General features: G+C 39.2%; 1 protein-coding gene across 2 annotated transcripts in view; it reads left to right on the forward strand.

Annotated features, from left to right (window-relative positions):
• The first annotated feature begins 1,811 nt into the window (after window positions 1-1,811).
• The window catches only part of DTWD2 (DTW motif tRNA-uridine aminocarboxypropyltransferase 2), a 185,079-nt gene continuing 171,386 nt past the window's right edge, over window positions 1,812-15,504 (forward strand). For both annotated transcript variants that reach the window (XM_008991641.5, XM_002744675.6), the window contains exon 1: window positions 1,812-2,041. In XM_008991641.5, coding sequence (XP_008989889.2) covers window positions 1,824-2,041 — 218 coding nt within the window. In that variant the 5' untranslated portion in view covers window positions 1,812-1,823. The remainder of the gene's footprint in view (window positions 2,042-15,504) is intronic.

The following is a 15,504-nucleotide window of genomic DNA, read 5'->3' on the forward strand; positions in this document are numbered from 1 at the left end:
GGGGAGGTTTTCCTTCCCCAAAGGGGGAAACTAAGGCTGAAACTAAGTTCTAACCCAGGAGGTTAGAACAAAACTAGCTGGAGTTTTTAAAGAAAAGAGAACGAATCAGCAGAGCGGGGCATTACAAAAGCTATTTCTCAGGAAGTCTCATTTGTTTACAGAAATAACGTTGGTTAATGATTGGCTATATATTTTGTTGAACTATATATAGGGTTGAACTGTGGCATTTTATGGCTACTTGGTGTCATTCTAGAGCCTGCATAGCAAGTAGCTTCAAGAGGTAACTATTTAGCTCAAGGGAGAGTGAGACATGACTGCATGCATTCCTTAAAGTTTTTTTTTCCTTGTCATCTGCCTTCTCACACCACACAATTGGGAGTTTCAAGGGACCTTACATGACTTGAGCACATTTCACCTCTTGAAATTAAAGATGAGCAGTTTCCCTTTGTTTAAAGATAAGTCACATGAGAATTTAATTTTGTCAGTTAGAGAATTGGTCCTCCAACTTAAATCTGCAGCTAAGAGCAATATTCTGATTCATCTCCTTTCCTATAGTTTCTGGGTTTTGTTTATCCTCCAATTCCAAATGGCATAATTGCTAGTTCTTTCTCCCACTCAACATCCATCACCAGGTGGGTGTTTCACCCTTTTTCTATCCCTCACATAGGGCCCTCCAATGGAAAAGAGGGGTGCTGTTTTTTGGGGGAAAGAATGCAGGATAGTTGAATACAACAGCCCAATATTTTATTCACAAATTGATTTTAAGATGACTGAAAAATTTAATAGTGAAATAAACACTTTAATACAGTTTGCTCTATAACTATGTTGTCTACTTTGCTTCACATTTAATATATTACAACTATAGAGTTAAAACAATTGTGATTCCTTAATTCACATGATTAATGAAAACCAAGCTTAATTCTCGGTTTAAATGTTGTGTATTGCTGAAAGTAACACAAAGCATTAATAGATGAAAGGAATTCAACACCCATTTTGGGTATATAGTATTTCTGCCTTCAAGCTAACGTAGATTTCATTTGAGTTTTTAAAAAACAGCAACTGTGCTATACTACCATATCCAGTAGTTGTAAACACCTGGGCAACGTAGTTACCTTTCTAGGGCTTGTTTCCTTATACATAAAACCTATTGGTACCCCAGGCCAGCTCTCCTACATCTTCCTGGTCCGGGGGCCATGGACAATCTAAAAACCTCGTTTAACAAATATTTGGTGTTCAGTGTAAAACAGTGTGCTTGATGCCGAGAATACCATATTAGCACAAGACAGAACAGCAAGAAATTCACATAATGAAACGGACCAGCTGTGAGTAGTTTCCAGTGGATATAACCTTTGCTTTGTTGGCCTTTAAATAATAAGTAAATCAACTGCTGCAACTGCGATACGTGCACTCGTGGGAACACTGCAAATTCTTAAACTGCCATCCCAAGGCGGACAATACAGAATTTCATTTTATTTTCACTTTTCCAGGGGTTAAATTCGGGCCTGGTACTGCGGTGCTCTCAGGGAGGCTTCCCTCACCTCTCCCACTGACGCTACTTAATCTCACCTGCACTCTAGAACTACCCACACTTTCCTTCCGGGTTCTGGGTGAACTATCCCACTGGGCTTGGGCCAATGCGCTAGTTCCTTCTCAGCTGCAGGGTGGGACCTTGAGCCAGTCTTCAGAGACCCGCCCCCCCCTCCCCGCCCTCCGTACGTGGCGTGCGTGCAGGGCGTTGTGCGGCGCGGGCCGGTTTCTGCGGCGCTTGGCGCCCCCCGGCGGCAACGGGGCTTCAATGCCACGGCCTGACTGGAGCGTCAGCCATGGAGTCGCAGAAAGAGGCGCGAACACTCCAGGAGCCAGTCCAGCGGCCGCCTTGGGCCTCAAGGTCTCAGACACCGAAGGACAAGGAGCGGCGGGAGCGCAGCGCAGTGCCGGAGGCGGCTGCCCTGGGCGCAGAGGCGGACGACACCAGTGCGGACGGGCTATGGGAGCTGCCGGTGGAGCCGGCCGATCGGAGGCCCGAGTGCAGCCGCTGCAGGTGACCGCGGGGCCGGGGGCGGGGACTGCAGCCGGCGGTGGCCTTCGGAGGAGGCTGCGGCGCCCCCTGCAGGGGAGGCGGCGGTTTGGGCTGCTCTGCGCTTAGGTCGGCGGGGTTGGCGGTCGCACCTTGGAAATCCCGGAAATGCCTGGCACAGCTACTTAGAAGCCCTTTATCCAGGTTCATGATTATTTAACCTTACTTCCTGCAACATATTGAGCGTATCATGGGGTGAGCAGACATCAGTTCTGTTTCCAAGAAACTTAAGTGTCCAATAGGGAAAGTAAGGAGTGATGACAATAATACTTGTAGTTACGCAGTCAAACTTAAGTGGCATAGTCATATCACAGTTAAAAAACATAAGGTGGATTGGAGGAGAGAGGCAGTCTCCTTTGCCTGTCCTGCCAAAACTCTAAATATAGGGCCTTTTCAGGTCTTCATTATGGGTTCTCTTCTAAACCTACGCACGTCGACTGGTAATTTTAAAAATCAGTTTTCATGGTAAATTATCACCTATATCCTAGTGTATCTAGTTCAGACCTTTCTTCTGAGCACCAGAACTGTGTATTAATTAATTTATCAGGTGTTTATTGAGTGCTTTGATAATCACTGACAATTGTAGAGTATTCTCTACGCTACACTGTCTTTGTAGAGTATTCTCTTACTGGATACAGATAATAAACCTGCAAACAAACAAATATGTAATTACAAACTGGGAAAAAGCAATGAGGGAAAGGAATGGGATGCTATTGTAGAAAATAGCTAGATGGTGTCAGAAACTATCTCTGAGACCTGAAAGATGAGAATAATCTAGCTGGGGAAACAGCACTCCAAGAAGGGGAACAGAAAGACTGAATATGGTTGAAGATCTTACTGCTTGAGTACTTGGAGTATCTTACTTTGGACATTTTGACCTTTTCCTAGGGCTAGATTGTAAGGCTTCAGAGAAAGGGATCTTGAATATATAATGTTTTTATATTTTCTAAGTGTACTATGTATAGTTGATGCTCAGTAAACCTTTGAGGAGGATGGAAAATTTGTGATTTAGGGACTGTGATTTTGAACATAAGGGTTTGTGAATACAATTAATTTAAAGAGTTAGGGGAAACATTTAAAAATGTTTGGACAGATCTCAATAAGATACTGAAAGAAAAGTGTTTCAAATATAAATCAAAGGCTAAATTAGTGTGCTAGCTTTATTATGTAGTTTTTAGTCTGTTCAGAACTGTTAATTATAAACATGTAGTTAAAAAATCTGTTTAGTAGAGATTTATGATGCTTTTTTAAAAATAAAAATGACAGCAGGACAATATTCAACTCCAGGTAATACAGAGAACACCACAAAGATATTCCTCAAGAAGAGCAACCCCAAGGCACATAATTGTCAGATTCACCAGGGTTGAAATGAAGGAGAAAATGCTAAGGGCAGCCAGAGAGAAAGGTCGGGTCACCCACAAAGGGAAGCCTATCAGACTCACAGCAGATCTCTCAGCAGAAACCCTACAAGCCAGAAGAGAGTGGTGACCAATATTTAACATTCTTAAAGAAAAGAACTTTCAACCCAGAATTTCATATCCAGCCAAACTACGCTTCACAAGCGAAGGAAAAATAAAATCTTTTGTGAACAAGCAAGTACTTAGAGCTTTCATCACCACCAGGCCTGCTTTACAAGAGCTTCTGAAAGAAGCACTACACATAGATAGGAACAACCAGTATCAGCCTTTCCAAAAATATACCAAAAAGTAAAGAGCATCAACATAATGAAGAATTTACATCAATGAATGGGCAAAACAGCCAGCTAGCATCAAATGGCAGTATTAAACTCACAGATATTATTATTAATCCTAAATTTAAATCGACTAAATCCTCCAATCAAAAGACACAGACAGGCAAATTGAATAAAAAGCGAAAACCCATAGGTATGCTGCATCCAGACCCATCTCACATGCAAGGATACACAAAGACTCAAAACAAAGGGATAGAGGAAGATTTACCAACCAAATGGAGAGCAAAAATAAATAAATAAATAAAAAGCAGGAGTTGCAATTCTCGTCTCTGATAACATAGACTTTAAAGCAACAAAGATCAAAAAAGGCAAAGAAGGACATTACATAATGGTAAAAGGATCAGTGCAACAAGAAGAACTAACGATCCTAAATATATACGCACCCAATACAGGAGCACCCAGATAAGTAAGACAAGTTCTTAATGACTTATAAAGAAACTTAGACTCCCACACAATAATAGTGGGAGACTTTAACATCACATTGTCAATATTAGACAGATCAATGAGACAGAAAATTAACAAGGATATTCAGGACTTGAACTCAGACCCGGAACAAGTAAACTTAATAAACATTTATAGAACTGTCCACCCCAAATACACAAAACATACATTCTTATCAGTACCACATCACACCTACTCTAAAAGTGACCACATAATTGGAAGTAAATCACTCCTCAGTAATTGCATAGCATTTCACAGGTTTAAATGAAATATTGGTTGGCTGCTTGTTTGTTATTTTCCTCCCTTATTCCTTTCTGTCCCCATTGTTAAGCATAATTAAGGGCATAAAAGAGGTTTTCAATACCCATTTTTAGACTGCATTCTAACCTGGGCAATAAAGCAATACTCCTGTTCTCTCTCCCTCTTTCTCTTCCTCTTTCTTCCTCTCTTTTATTCTTTTTTTAATTCTTTTTTTTCTTTCGTTATCTCTTTCCTTCTTTTTTTCAAAAAATAAAATGACTTGCTGAATTTTATCTTTTTTTTCAGTGATTTAGTTAATATTTAGGATTACAGTTTTCCCCAACATTTCTGCACTTTGCTTATTCTGATGAAATTTGCTACCTGTGAAAAGCTCTTCTGCCTCTTGGCATGCTATGCATTCTATTTGCTTTCATTAGGTAAACTATAATTCTAGAATAATGGAGAACATTTAGGTTTTTTCAATAAAATGTAAATGAATTAATGGCTTTTTATTTTTATTAGGCTATTAGAGTTCTGCCAGTACCCTGGGTGAACTTCTTTACATTTATGCTTAAAATAGTTTTAAAAATCTATTATTAGATTTGTTTGATCAGTAAGTCACAGTTATTTGGCTATTAAGCTGTATTCATTTCTCTGAACATGTTACTAAAAATGTCACAGCCTAGGGGAGTTCTAGAAATTAGGTTTGTTCAGGAAGTGCAAACTCAGTTTAACTTTTCAGCAGAATCTTGCTCATTAGAAACACAACATATCTTACATATGAATTGAATATTCTTAAAACATCCCAAACTTGTATTATTTGCAGGATATAGATTCTATAAATGTATTCTGTCCTTTATGTGTATCTTGTTTTCAAAACCTGTCTGTATTTCATTTACTTCTTAGAATACCTTTTCTATCCCCTATTCCCAAACATATAACATTATCTTTGTTCAGATGAAGACAAAACCTTGGTTGAGCTCCCCAAAGTATGTAACGTTAGCATTATTTGAGATAAAATAAGAAGGCTGAGGGTCATGGGACATGGTAGGTGCACAAAAGATTTGTTGAACTACTTGGTAAAAGTCAGTTGTTCAACAAATGTTTTTGGAGACTCTACTTCCAGACAGTGTGATAGGCACACAACTATGAAATACAGAGATGAAAAAGAGGTGATTTCAATTCTCCTGTAGCTCAGGATCTAGTGGAAAGTAGCATATCTATTTAAATGGGGAGCCCTCAGATTAAAAATTCAACGATGTATTTCAAATTATTATTATTTTCCTTCTGTTTTTTCAAATTACAGGTAACGAACCACAGTGAAACTTTTGTTACATGCACACTCGTATGTAGTAGAGAATGTATTCAAAAGGAGTTTGAAAAACATCACATTTTTGAGGCTCTGAAGAAAAGAGCAAAAAGTATTTTCTGAATTTTTCAAAGTAAAAGTATTTGTAAAATAACTGTTCAGGTTAAATTTATTTTGCTAATTTAAATAATCTTATTTAAATTATATAACATCAGAGTGGAAAGATTTAAACACTTTTTATATGTATTTGATATCCTTTGCCAGTCTTTGAAATTAGGCCATGATGGGACTAAGAGTCAGAAGGTTAAAGGATGCATGCTCACCAGGTAGTGCTTCTGAGATTTTACTAAAATCTTTAATTTTGTTAGGAAATAAAATGTAATATATGTATGTATATGTACCTATATGTATATGCATATGTATATGTACCTATATGTGCATATATATATATTCCGCACATAAGCATGTGGACTTTTGCTTTTTGAATTCTACACTATCAGCTTCTTTCTTAGATGGGTATATGTAAGGTGTTATAGGAACACATAAAAAGGTGCTTCTAACCCTAAGTTTGTGCAGTGGAGGTGAGGAAAAGATCAGGGAAATCTTAGAAGTGACATGAAGCTGAGACTGAAGGACATAACAAAATATTTCATCTGGATTATAATATTTAGGATTAATTAGGGAAGAGACGGGCTATGGGGAGGGCTTGAGGGAGGAAAAAGTGAGCTCTGGTTGAGGAAACATCGTTCAAGAATTCTATATATAGTGTATTTGGAGAGTTTGGCAGAAGGGAGGGAGTAGTGAGAGAAAAGGCTGCAGAGATTAGTGGTAGTTGCCCCAGGCAGGGCAAGATAAACTATGTCAGGGAGTTTGGGCCTAATGTTCTAGAACCCAACAAGCCAGCCACTGTAGTATTTTCATGTTTGAATGGTGGTGATAAGTTTGACTTTGGTAGGTTACTTTTAGTTGTATGATTTATACTTTTTTATTTTATACAACTGGATGGTGATAAAAGGATCCAAGCTTGACTGGGAAGAATTAGGGCCTCATTCCAGAAATATTTTAGGCATCTTAATTATACTTTTACTTCTTCTGTAGATATTGCTATGCATTTGAGGATGAGTCATAAACCACTTGCAAATCATTGGTCATAGGAATAGTGGAATAATGGCTAAAAACAGCGTGTTTTAAAACCTTTTTAAGGGAAGAAACAGCAAGGAGAGTGTGCATACAAACTGAATCAGATATAGGTGTTTTATGTATAATAATATTTTATTCAGTTCTTTTGACAAACTTTTAGATTGTTTCTTTTTTTTTCAAACTGAATCTTGCTCTGTTGCCCAGGCTGGATTGCAGTGGCACAATCTCAGCTCATTGCAACCTCTGCCTCCTGGTTTCAAGCCATTCTCCTGCCTCAGACTCCCGAGTAGCTGGGACTACAGCTGCTCACCACCACTTCTGGCTAATTTTTGTATTTATTTTTTTTTTTGAGATGGGATTTTGCCATGTTGGCCAGGCTGGTCTCAAACTCCTGACCTCAGGTGATCCGCCCTTCTCGGCCTCCCAAAGTGCTGCTATTACAGGCCTGAGCCACCATGCCCAGCCTAATTTTTGTATTTTTAGTAGAGACAGGGTTTCCGCCTTGTTGGCCAGGCTGGTCTAGAACTCCTCACGTCAGGTGATCCACCCTCCTCGACCTCCCAAAGTGCTGGGATTACAGGAGTGAGCCACCGTGCCTGGCCTAATTTTTGTTTATAGTAGAGACAGGGTTTCTGCCTTGTTGGCCAGGCTGGTCTCAAACTCCTGACCTCAGCTGATCCGCCCTCCTCAGCCTCCCAAAGTGCTGGGATTATAGGGGTGAGCCACCATGCCTGGCCTAATTTTTGTGTTTTTAGTAGAGACAGGGTTTCCACCTTGTTAGCCAGGCTGGTCTCAAACTCCTGACCTCAGGTGATCCGCCCTTCTCGGCCTCCCAAAGTGCTGCTATTACAGGCGTGAGCCACCATGCCCAGCCTAGTTTTTGTATTTTTAGTAGAGACAGGGTTTCCGCCTTGTTGGCCAGGCTGGTCTAGAACTCCTCACGTCAGGTGATCCACCCTCCTCGACCTCCCAAAGTGCTGGGATTACAGGAGTGAGCCACCGTGCCTGGCCTAATTTTTGTTTATAGTAGGTAGAGACAGGGTTTCTGCCTTGTTGGCCAGGCTGGTCTCAAACTCCTGACCTCAGCTGATCCGCCCTCCTCAGCCTCCCAAAGTGCTGGGATTATAGGGGTGAGCCACCATGCCTGGCCTAATTTTTGTGTTTTTAGTAGAGACAGGGTTTCCACCTTGTTAGCCAGGCTGGTCTCAAACTCCTGACCTCAGGTGATCCGCCCTTCTCGGCCTCCCAAGTGCTGGGGTTACAGGTGAGAGCCACTATGCCCAGCAATTGTTTGCTTTTAAATGATGAGGAAATAGAGGTAACAGGCAAATAGCAGAACTGGGTCTCTAGCTCCAGTCCACTTGGTTCCCTAGCTCATGCAAGTACTTGACCTCAGTTCAGGCTCCTTGCTGAAGAAACATTAAGATTTTGTTTGCACTGTAGGAATTATCACCAGTTGAAGTGGCATCATTAAGACTGCAAGATTTTCAGACTTTTTGAGATAGTAACAGGATGCCTGAATTTTAGTATTTTCTCTGGCTTTTTAATTCCACATAACCTTTTCCTTATTCTTGAGGCTTGGATATTCTGGAGGAAAAAGTGATGGGGGGAACATCATAAGAGAGAGACAGATAAAGTGGAGGAAGGAGAGAGAGAAAGGAAAACTGCAAGTGTTTAAGAAAAATGCACGAGTCACAAACTGGTAGTCTTACAGGTATTTTGCTTTGAACTGTGTTTTATCAGCTTTTAAATTAGTGGCTAATAGTTCAAAGTCAGGATGTTTTATATAAAAATCCAGATTTCTGGCTTTTATGACAATAGGAAGATGTGACAGCTCAGAGACCATCTTCCTCAGCAGTAGTTAGTTAAGCTCAGTATTATTGGCCGTGCCTGTCTATTGGGCATGATCTCTCCATGTCACTGTAGCTCCCAGTCATTCCTGCTTAACTCATTTGTGGTTAACTGCTGGCCCCTCATAGGCATTTATTTATGTTTTGATTTTGGACCTCCTGTACATCACTTGGCTGGTCTGACTGAGCAATAGGTAAATAAGTCTTCAAGTTTGGTGGGGATAGTGAAAAGTGGTAATTCCCAGGGTAGTTAATGTAGAATAACTGAAACTGTTGAATCTGTATCAGCACTTAGAAAACAAACTATTTGGCAAATTTAAAATCAGCTATATTATTTATAATTTTTAGGGTGAAAATTTGGGTATTCGGAAGTTTAATTTTTGTGCATACCAAAAATATATTCTGAAGAGAAAATTATTACATTAATTTGTTCTTTCCTGTTAGTATAGAAAATATGTTTATTCTTTGAAGTAGTTCATTCATAATAGATGTGAAAAGCTAACTGATTTACAAATCACTGTGCAGGCTAATTGTATGTTCAAAGTTGAGCAAAGATGATGTACGTACAGAGGGAATTTTTTTTCATAACCTTAATTAAGTCTCCAAAGAGGAATGACCAGTTTTAAAAACCACATTAGAGCTTTCTAAGTGATTTATTTTCCCTAGGAAAAATAGGAATTATATTTTCACCCTCTGATAGGTAGAAATTTTCTTCAAAGACTGTAAAAGCACATTAATTCCTTGAGTTCATTTGCCCAAAATTAATAATTCATAGTTTCTATTAGTTCTTATGTAGTTAGAGAATATATTCAGAAATAGTCTAGTGTAAAATTTGGTATCACTTAAAAAGAGTTCGCAAGCTACAAAGTACTTTTACATTTTCATTTAATACATGAGACAACCTTATGATTTAAATAGTGTTACTCTGTTTTATAGACTCTCAAGGTCAGATGACTAATAAGAGGCAGAGCTGCTTTAGCTTTCATATTTTTATTGCTACACCACATAATAATCAGTTTTACGTAAATGAACAGTATGACTCCATTTGTTTTTCTTGCATATAATAAGTATTTGCATGAGGCGTTGCTTTGCCTTCTTCTAATATATATATATTTTGGAGAGGGAGTCTTGCTCTGTCACCCAGGCTAGAGTGCAGTGGCTCTATCTTGGCTCACTGCCATCTCTGCTTCCCAGGTTCAAGCAATTCTCTTGCCTCAGCATCCCAAGTAGATGGGACTACAGGTACATGCTGCCATGCCTAGCTAATTTTTTGTATTTTACTAGAGACAGGGTTTCACCGTGTTGCCTGGGGTGATCTTGAACTTCTGAGCCCAGGTAATCGGCCAGCCTCAGCCTCCCAAATTGCTGGGATTACACACATAAGCCACCACACCTGGCCTCTAATCTAAAGATTTTTTCCTTTATTTTTGGCCATGGCTGTTTTTAATTATTTTAAGATGGGCAATTTTTAAATTACTGTCTTTTTTAAGGTCAAGACTGTATCTCCTGTATTCTTTATCTGTCTGTGATGAGATTCTCATTTCTGTTGCTGGCTTTTCATTTTTAGTTAGAAAGGCAGATTTGGGGAGGCTGTGGTAGGAGGATCACTTGAGCCCAGGAGTTTGAGGCTGCAATAAGGTATGAAGGGGCTGATACACTCTTGCCTGGGTGACAGAGTGAGACCCCATCTCTTAGAGAGAGAGAGAGAGGTTGGATTTATTTTTTTCTCTGTTGAGTTTATTGTTTGTTTTCTTGTTTTTCATTTTTCACTATTGGAAGCCTAGTTGAAAAAGTGTGTATTGAGCCTGTTGACCTTGCAAAGGGTAGAGAAATTGACCTGACAGAAATATCTCTGATCTGTTTGTTTATGTAGACAAGTTATTTGGCAGGCTATTTTTTTTCAAAAATTGTGGTAACATTTACATAACATAGTATTTACCATTTTAACCGGGTTAGTGACATTAAATATTTAATATTGTATAGCCATCACCATGATATATACCCCAAGCCTTTTAATCATCCCAACAGAAACTCTGTCCATAAAACTATAATTTCCAATTTTCCCTTCCCCCAGTCCCTGGTAACCTCCCATCCTACTTTTTGTTTCTATGAATTTACCTAGTCTAGATTTACCTAATTTAGATTTAAGTGGAATCATATTTGTCTGTCTGTGTCTGGCTAATTTCACCTAGCATAATGTTTTCAAGGTCCATCCATATTGTAGCAAATGGATGAAAATTTCACTTAATTTTATGGCTGAATTGTCTGTCTGTAACCACATTTTGCTGATCTGTTATCCATTCATCTGTTGATGAATACATGGGTTATTTTTACCTTTTGGCTATTGTCAACAATGCTGCAATGAATATTGGTATACAAATAATTCGTTCTAGTTTCTTCTCTCAGTTTTTCTTGATAGATATTTTAGTTTGGGGCAAAAGTAATTGTGGTTTTTGCCATTATTACCTAGGAGTGGAATTGCTGGGTCATACAGTAGTTTTATGTTTAACTTTTTGAGGAATTGTCAACCCATTTTCCACAGTAGCTGCACCATCTACATTCCTACCAGCAATGTACGAACTTTCTGTTTTTTTCCACATTTCTGCCAACACTTACTATTATGAATTTTATTATGCCCATCTTAGGAGGCATTAAGTGATCTTTCATTGCGGTTTTGATTTGTGTTTTGCTAATAATGTTTAACATTTTTTCATGTCCTTTTTGGCCAGTTGCCTATCTTCTTTGGAAAAATGTCCATTCAAGCCCTTTTGGCAGGCAAATTGTAATAAAGTGGGCTCTAAAGTTAGGCTGCCTGAGTTTAAATCCTGACTCTGTAACATTGAACAAGTTACTGAACATCTTTGTGTTTCACCTTTGCCAAATGTAAAAGTAGGACAATAATAGTTGTCTACATCACAGTGCTCTTAAGAGGATCAAATGATTTAACATATATAGAATGCTCAGAACAGTGCCTTTTGTATAATGCTCAATAAATGTTATATTTATTTTTAGGAATCTGAGAATGCTTTCCCTTCACTTACAAAAGAAAAATGAATTCTAGGCTGGGCGCGGTGGCTCAAGCCTGTAATCCCAGCACTTTGGGAGGCCCAGGCGGGTGGATCACGAGGTCAAGAGATCGAGACCATCCTGGTCAAAATGGTGAAACCCCGTCTTTACTAAAGATACAAAAAATTAGCTGGGCATGGTGGCACATGCCTGTAATTCCAGCTACTTGGGAGGCTGAGGCAGGAGAATTGCCTGAACCCAGGAGGCAGAGGTTGCAGTGAGCCGAGATCGCGCCATTGCACTCCAGCCTGGGTAACAAGAGTGAAACTCCATCTCAAAAAAAAAAAAAAAAAAGAAAAAGAAAAAGAAAAGTGAATTCTTGTTAATATGTAAAATATGTTTTTTAATGAACTTTTTTCATGGTAAAATACATAAAACACAAAATTGGGCCAGGCGTGGTGGCTCAAGCCTGTAATCCCAGCACTTTGGGAGGCCCAGGCGGGTGGATCACGAGGTCAAGAGATCGAGACCATCCTGGTCAACATGGTGAAACCCTGTCTCTACTAAAAATACAAAAAATTAGCTGGGCATGGTGGTGCGTGCCAGTAATCCCAGCTACTCAGGAGGCTGAGGCAGGAGAATTGCCTGAACCCAGGAGGCGGAGGTTGCGGTGAGCAAAGATCATGCCATTGCACTCCATCCTGGGTAACAAGAGCGAAACATCGTCTCAAAAAAAAAAAAATACATAAAACACAAAATTTAACATTTTAACCGTTAGAAAATATATTAATTTTGAAATGAAGTACGGGATGATTAAAGAAAAAAGAAAATAGATATTGTTCAGTAGTGACAAGAACACAACTAATTGGTTTTGTTTTACCAACTCTTTGCTAATCAACTGTGTGACTTTGGGTGAAGTACTTGAATTCTTGGTGCTTTTGTTTATCTGTAACAGGAATATAACCTACTTTATAGGATCAGAGAGGTTAATGTACATGAAAGCAATTAATACAGGAAGTATAAATAACTTTTGCAAGGTAAAACTATTAATACTTATCATTAGAAGATTTTGTTATTATTTTTATTTTATTTTTTTGATTTTATAAATAAACTTATCTCATTACAGTTGTTCTGTGGCAAAAGTCATGACACTGTCCTGAAAGCAAGTTGCTTTGTAATGAGATCTTTGTGGTATTTAAGTACAGTCTTCCCTTGTCGTAGGAGAGCAATTTGTTCCTGAGTCACTCCACTCTCAACCCTGATAGAATGAATTCTTGAAGGCACAATTGCCATTGAAATTGATGATACATGGTTACCTAACTACTTAACAAAGAAAGCATGTATATGATACTTAATGTGCTTGAAACTGAATCTTTTAATGCAAACCCCCAGAATAAATCTGAAAAAAATGCAGTAATTACCTTTGCTATAGCAAACCATGAATTCTTTGAGAGAACCTAATGTAATATGTATCAATTATATAGTGGCAATGATGACCCCATTACTATTGTATTAGTTTGTTTTCATGCTGCTGATAAAGACATACTGGAGACTGGGCAATTTACAAAGAAAGAGGTTTAATGGACTTACAGTTCCACATGTCTGGGGAAGTCTCACATGGTGGAAGGCAAGGGGGAGCAAGCCCCATCTTATATGGATGGCAGCAGGCAAAGAGAATAAGGAAGGTGCAAAAGCAGAAACCCTGTTAAAACCACCAGATCTTATTCACTACCATGAGAACAGTATGGGGGCACCACCCCATGATTCCATTATCTCCCACCAGGCCCTCCCACAGCATGTGGGAATTATGGGAATACAGTCGAAGATGAGATTTGGGTGAGGACACAGAGCCAAATCATATTAACTATTATATTATTTTCTTTTGATATGGAGAGTTAGTATTTGACTACTGGCTGATTTTAAGTTTTAGTTTTGAAGTAATTTTAGACTCACTGAAAGTTGTAAAAACTGTACTGAGAGTTCCTGTTTATCTTTTACCCACTAACTCAATATGGTTTTTATACATAACCATCATACTATGTAGAACTATAAGGGCCTGATAATTTATTTTATTTGCAAGTTGGCAAGGTAGCCTGTCACAGTTTCATGGATGCTGGCAAAAGACATGAAAATCCTGGGCCAAAGACAAAGCACTTTATTACTCAAGGCACAACAGGGGGTTTGAGTTTCATGTTTGTGTTGTTTCCCTTGTTCTCCTCTCCCATTCCAAGCCCTACAGGGATTTCAGAGATAATTAGGTAGATGCTCTTCACACAGTGTGTTTGCATCCTGGCCAAAGGACCTTGAACTTAGTGTGTTCATGAATTTTTTATAATGGGTTGCAAGTAAACCTGCACTTCTTCCAGCGGGAGAACTTACCTGTCTTCCAAGGCTGTTCATCATATCGATACCTCTGAAAAGATAGTCCAGAACAAAAGGTTAGTTAGTATTTCCGTCACAAAAACATACAGAAATATATGAGACCCATGGAGAATTACTTCTGAAGTTCAGTTACCAAAATGAAGAAATGAACATTGTACAGTACTATTTTTCTTTTCAACTTTAAAGTTCCAGGGTACATGCACAGGATGTGCAGGTTTGTCACATGGGTAAATGTGTGCCATGGTGGTTTGCTGCATACATCAACCCATTCCCTAGGCATTAAGCCCAGTGTCCAATAGCTATTATTCCTGATGCTCTCCTGCCCCATGTCCTCTTGACAGGCCCCAATGCGTGTTACTCCCTGCAATGTGTCTGTGTGTTCTCATTGTTCAGCTCCCACTTATAAGTGAGAATATGTGGTGTTTGGCTTTCTGTTCCTGCATTAGTTTGCTGAGGATAAACCATCCAGCTTCATCCATGTCCCTGCAAAGTACATGATCTAATTCGTTTTTATGGCTGCATAGTATTCCACAGTATATTTGTACCACATTTTCTTTATCCAGTCAATTATTGATGCGAATTTGGGTTGATTCCACGTCTTTGCTATTGTGAATAGTGCTGCATTGAACAGACACGTGCATGTATCTTTATAATAGAATGATTTATATTCCTTTGGCAACATACCCAGTAATGGAACTGCTAGGTCACATGATATTTCTGTTTCTAGATCTTTGAGGAATTGCCCCATTGTCTTTCTCAATGGTTGAACTAATTTACACTCCCACCAACAGTATAAAAGTGTTTCTTTTTCTCTGCAGCCCCACATCTCTTGTTTCTTGACCTTTTATTTATTTTTTATTTTTTTGAGATGGCGTCTCACTCTGTCACCCAAGCTGGAGTGCAGTTATGCAGTGTCGGCTCACTGCAAACTCTTATCTCCTGGGCTCAAGCAGTCCTCCTGCTTCAGCCTCCCTAGTAGCTAGGACTATAGGTGTGCACTACTACATCGGCTAATGTTTTATGTTTTTGTTGGAGATGGGGTTTTACCATATTGTCCAGGCTGATCTTGAACTCCTGACCTCAAGTGATCCACCCTGCTTGACCTCCCAGAGTTTTGGAATTACAGGCTTGAGCCACTTTACCTGGCCGTTTCTTTTTAATAGTCACCATTCTGACTGTTGTGAGATGGCATCTCACTGTGGTTTTGATTTGGATTTCTATAATCAGTGATGTTGAGCTTCTTTTCATATGTTTGTTGTCTGCATGAATATCTTCTTTTGAGAAGTCTCTGTTCATGTCCTTTGCCCAC

Source organism: Callithrix jacchus, chromosome 2 (genome assembly GCF_049354715.1).
Source record: "Callithrix jacchus isolate 240 chromosome 2, calJac240_pri, whole genome shotgun sequence".
Classification (NCBI taxonomy): Eukaryota; Metazoa; Chordata; class Mammalia; order Primates; family Cebidae; genus Callithrix; species Callithrix jacchus.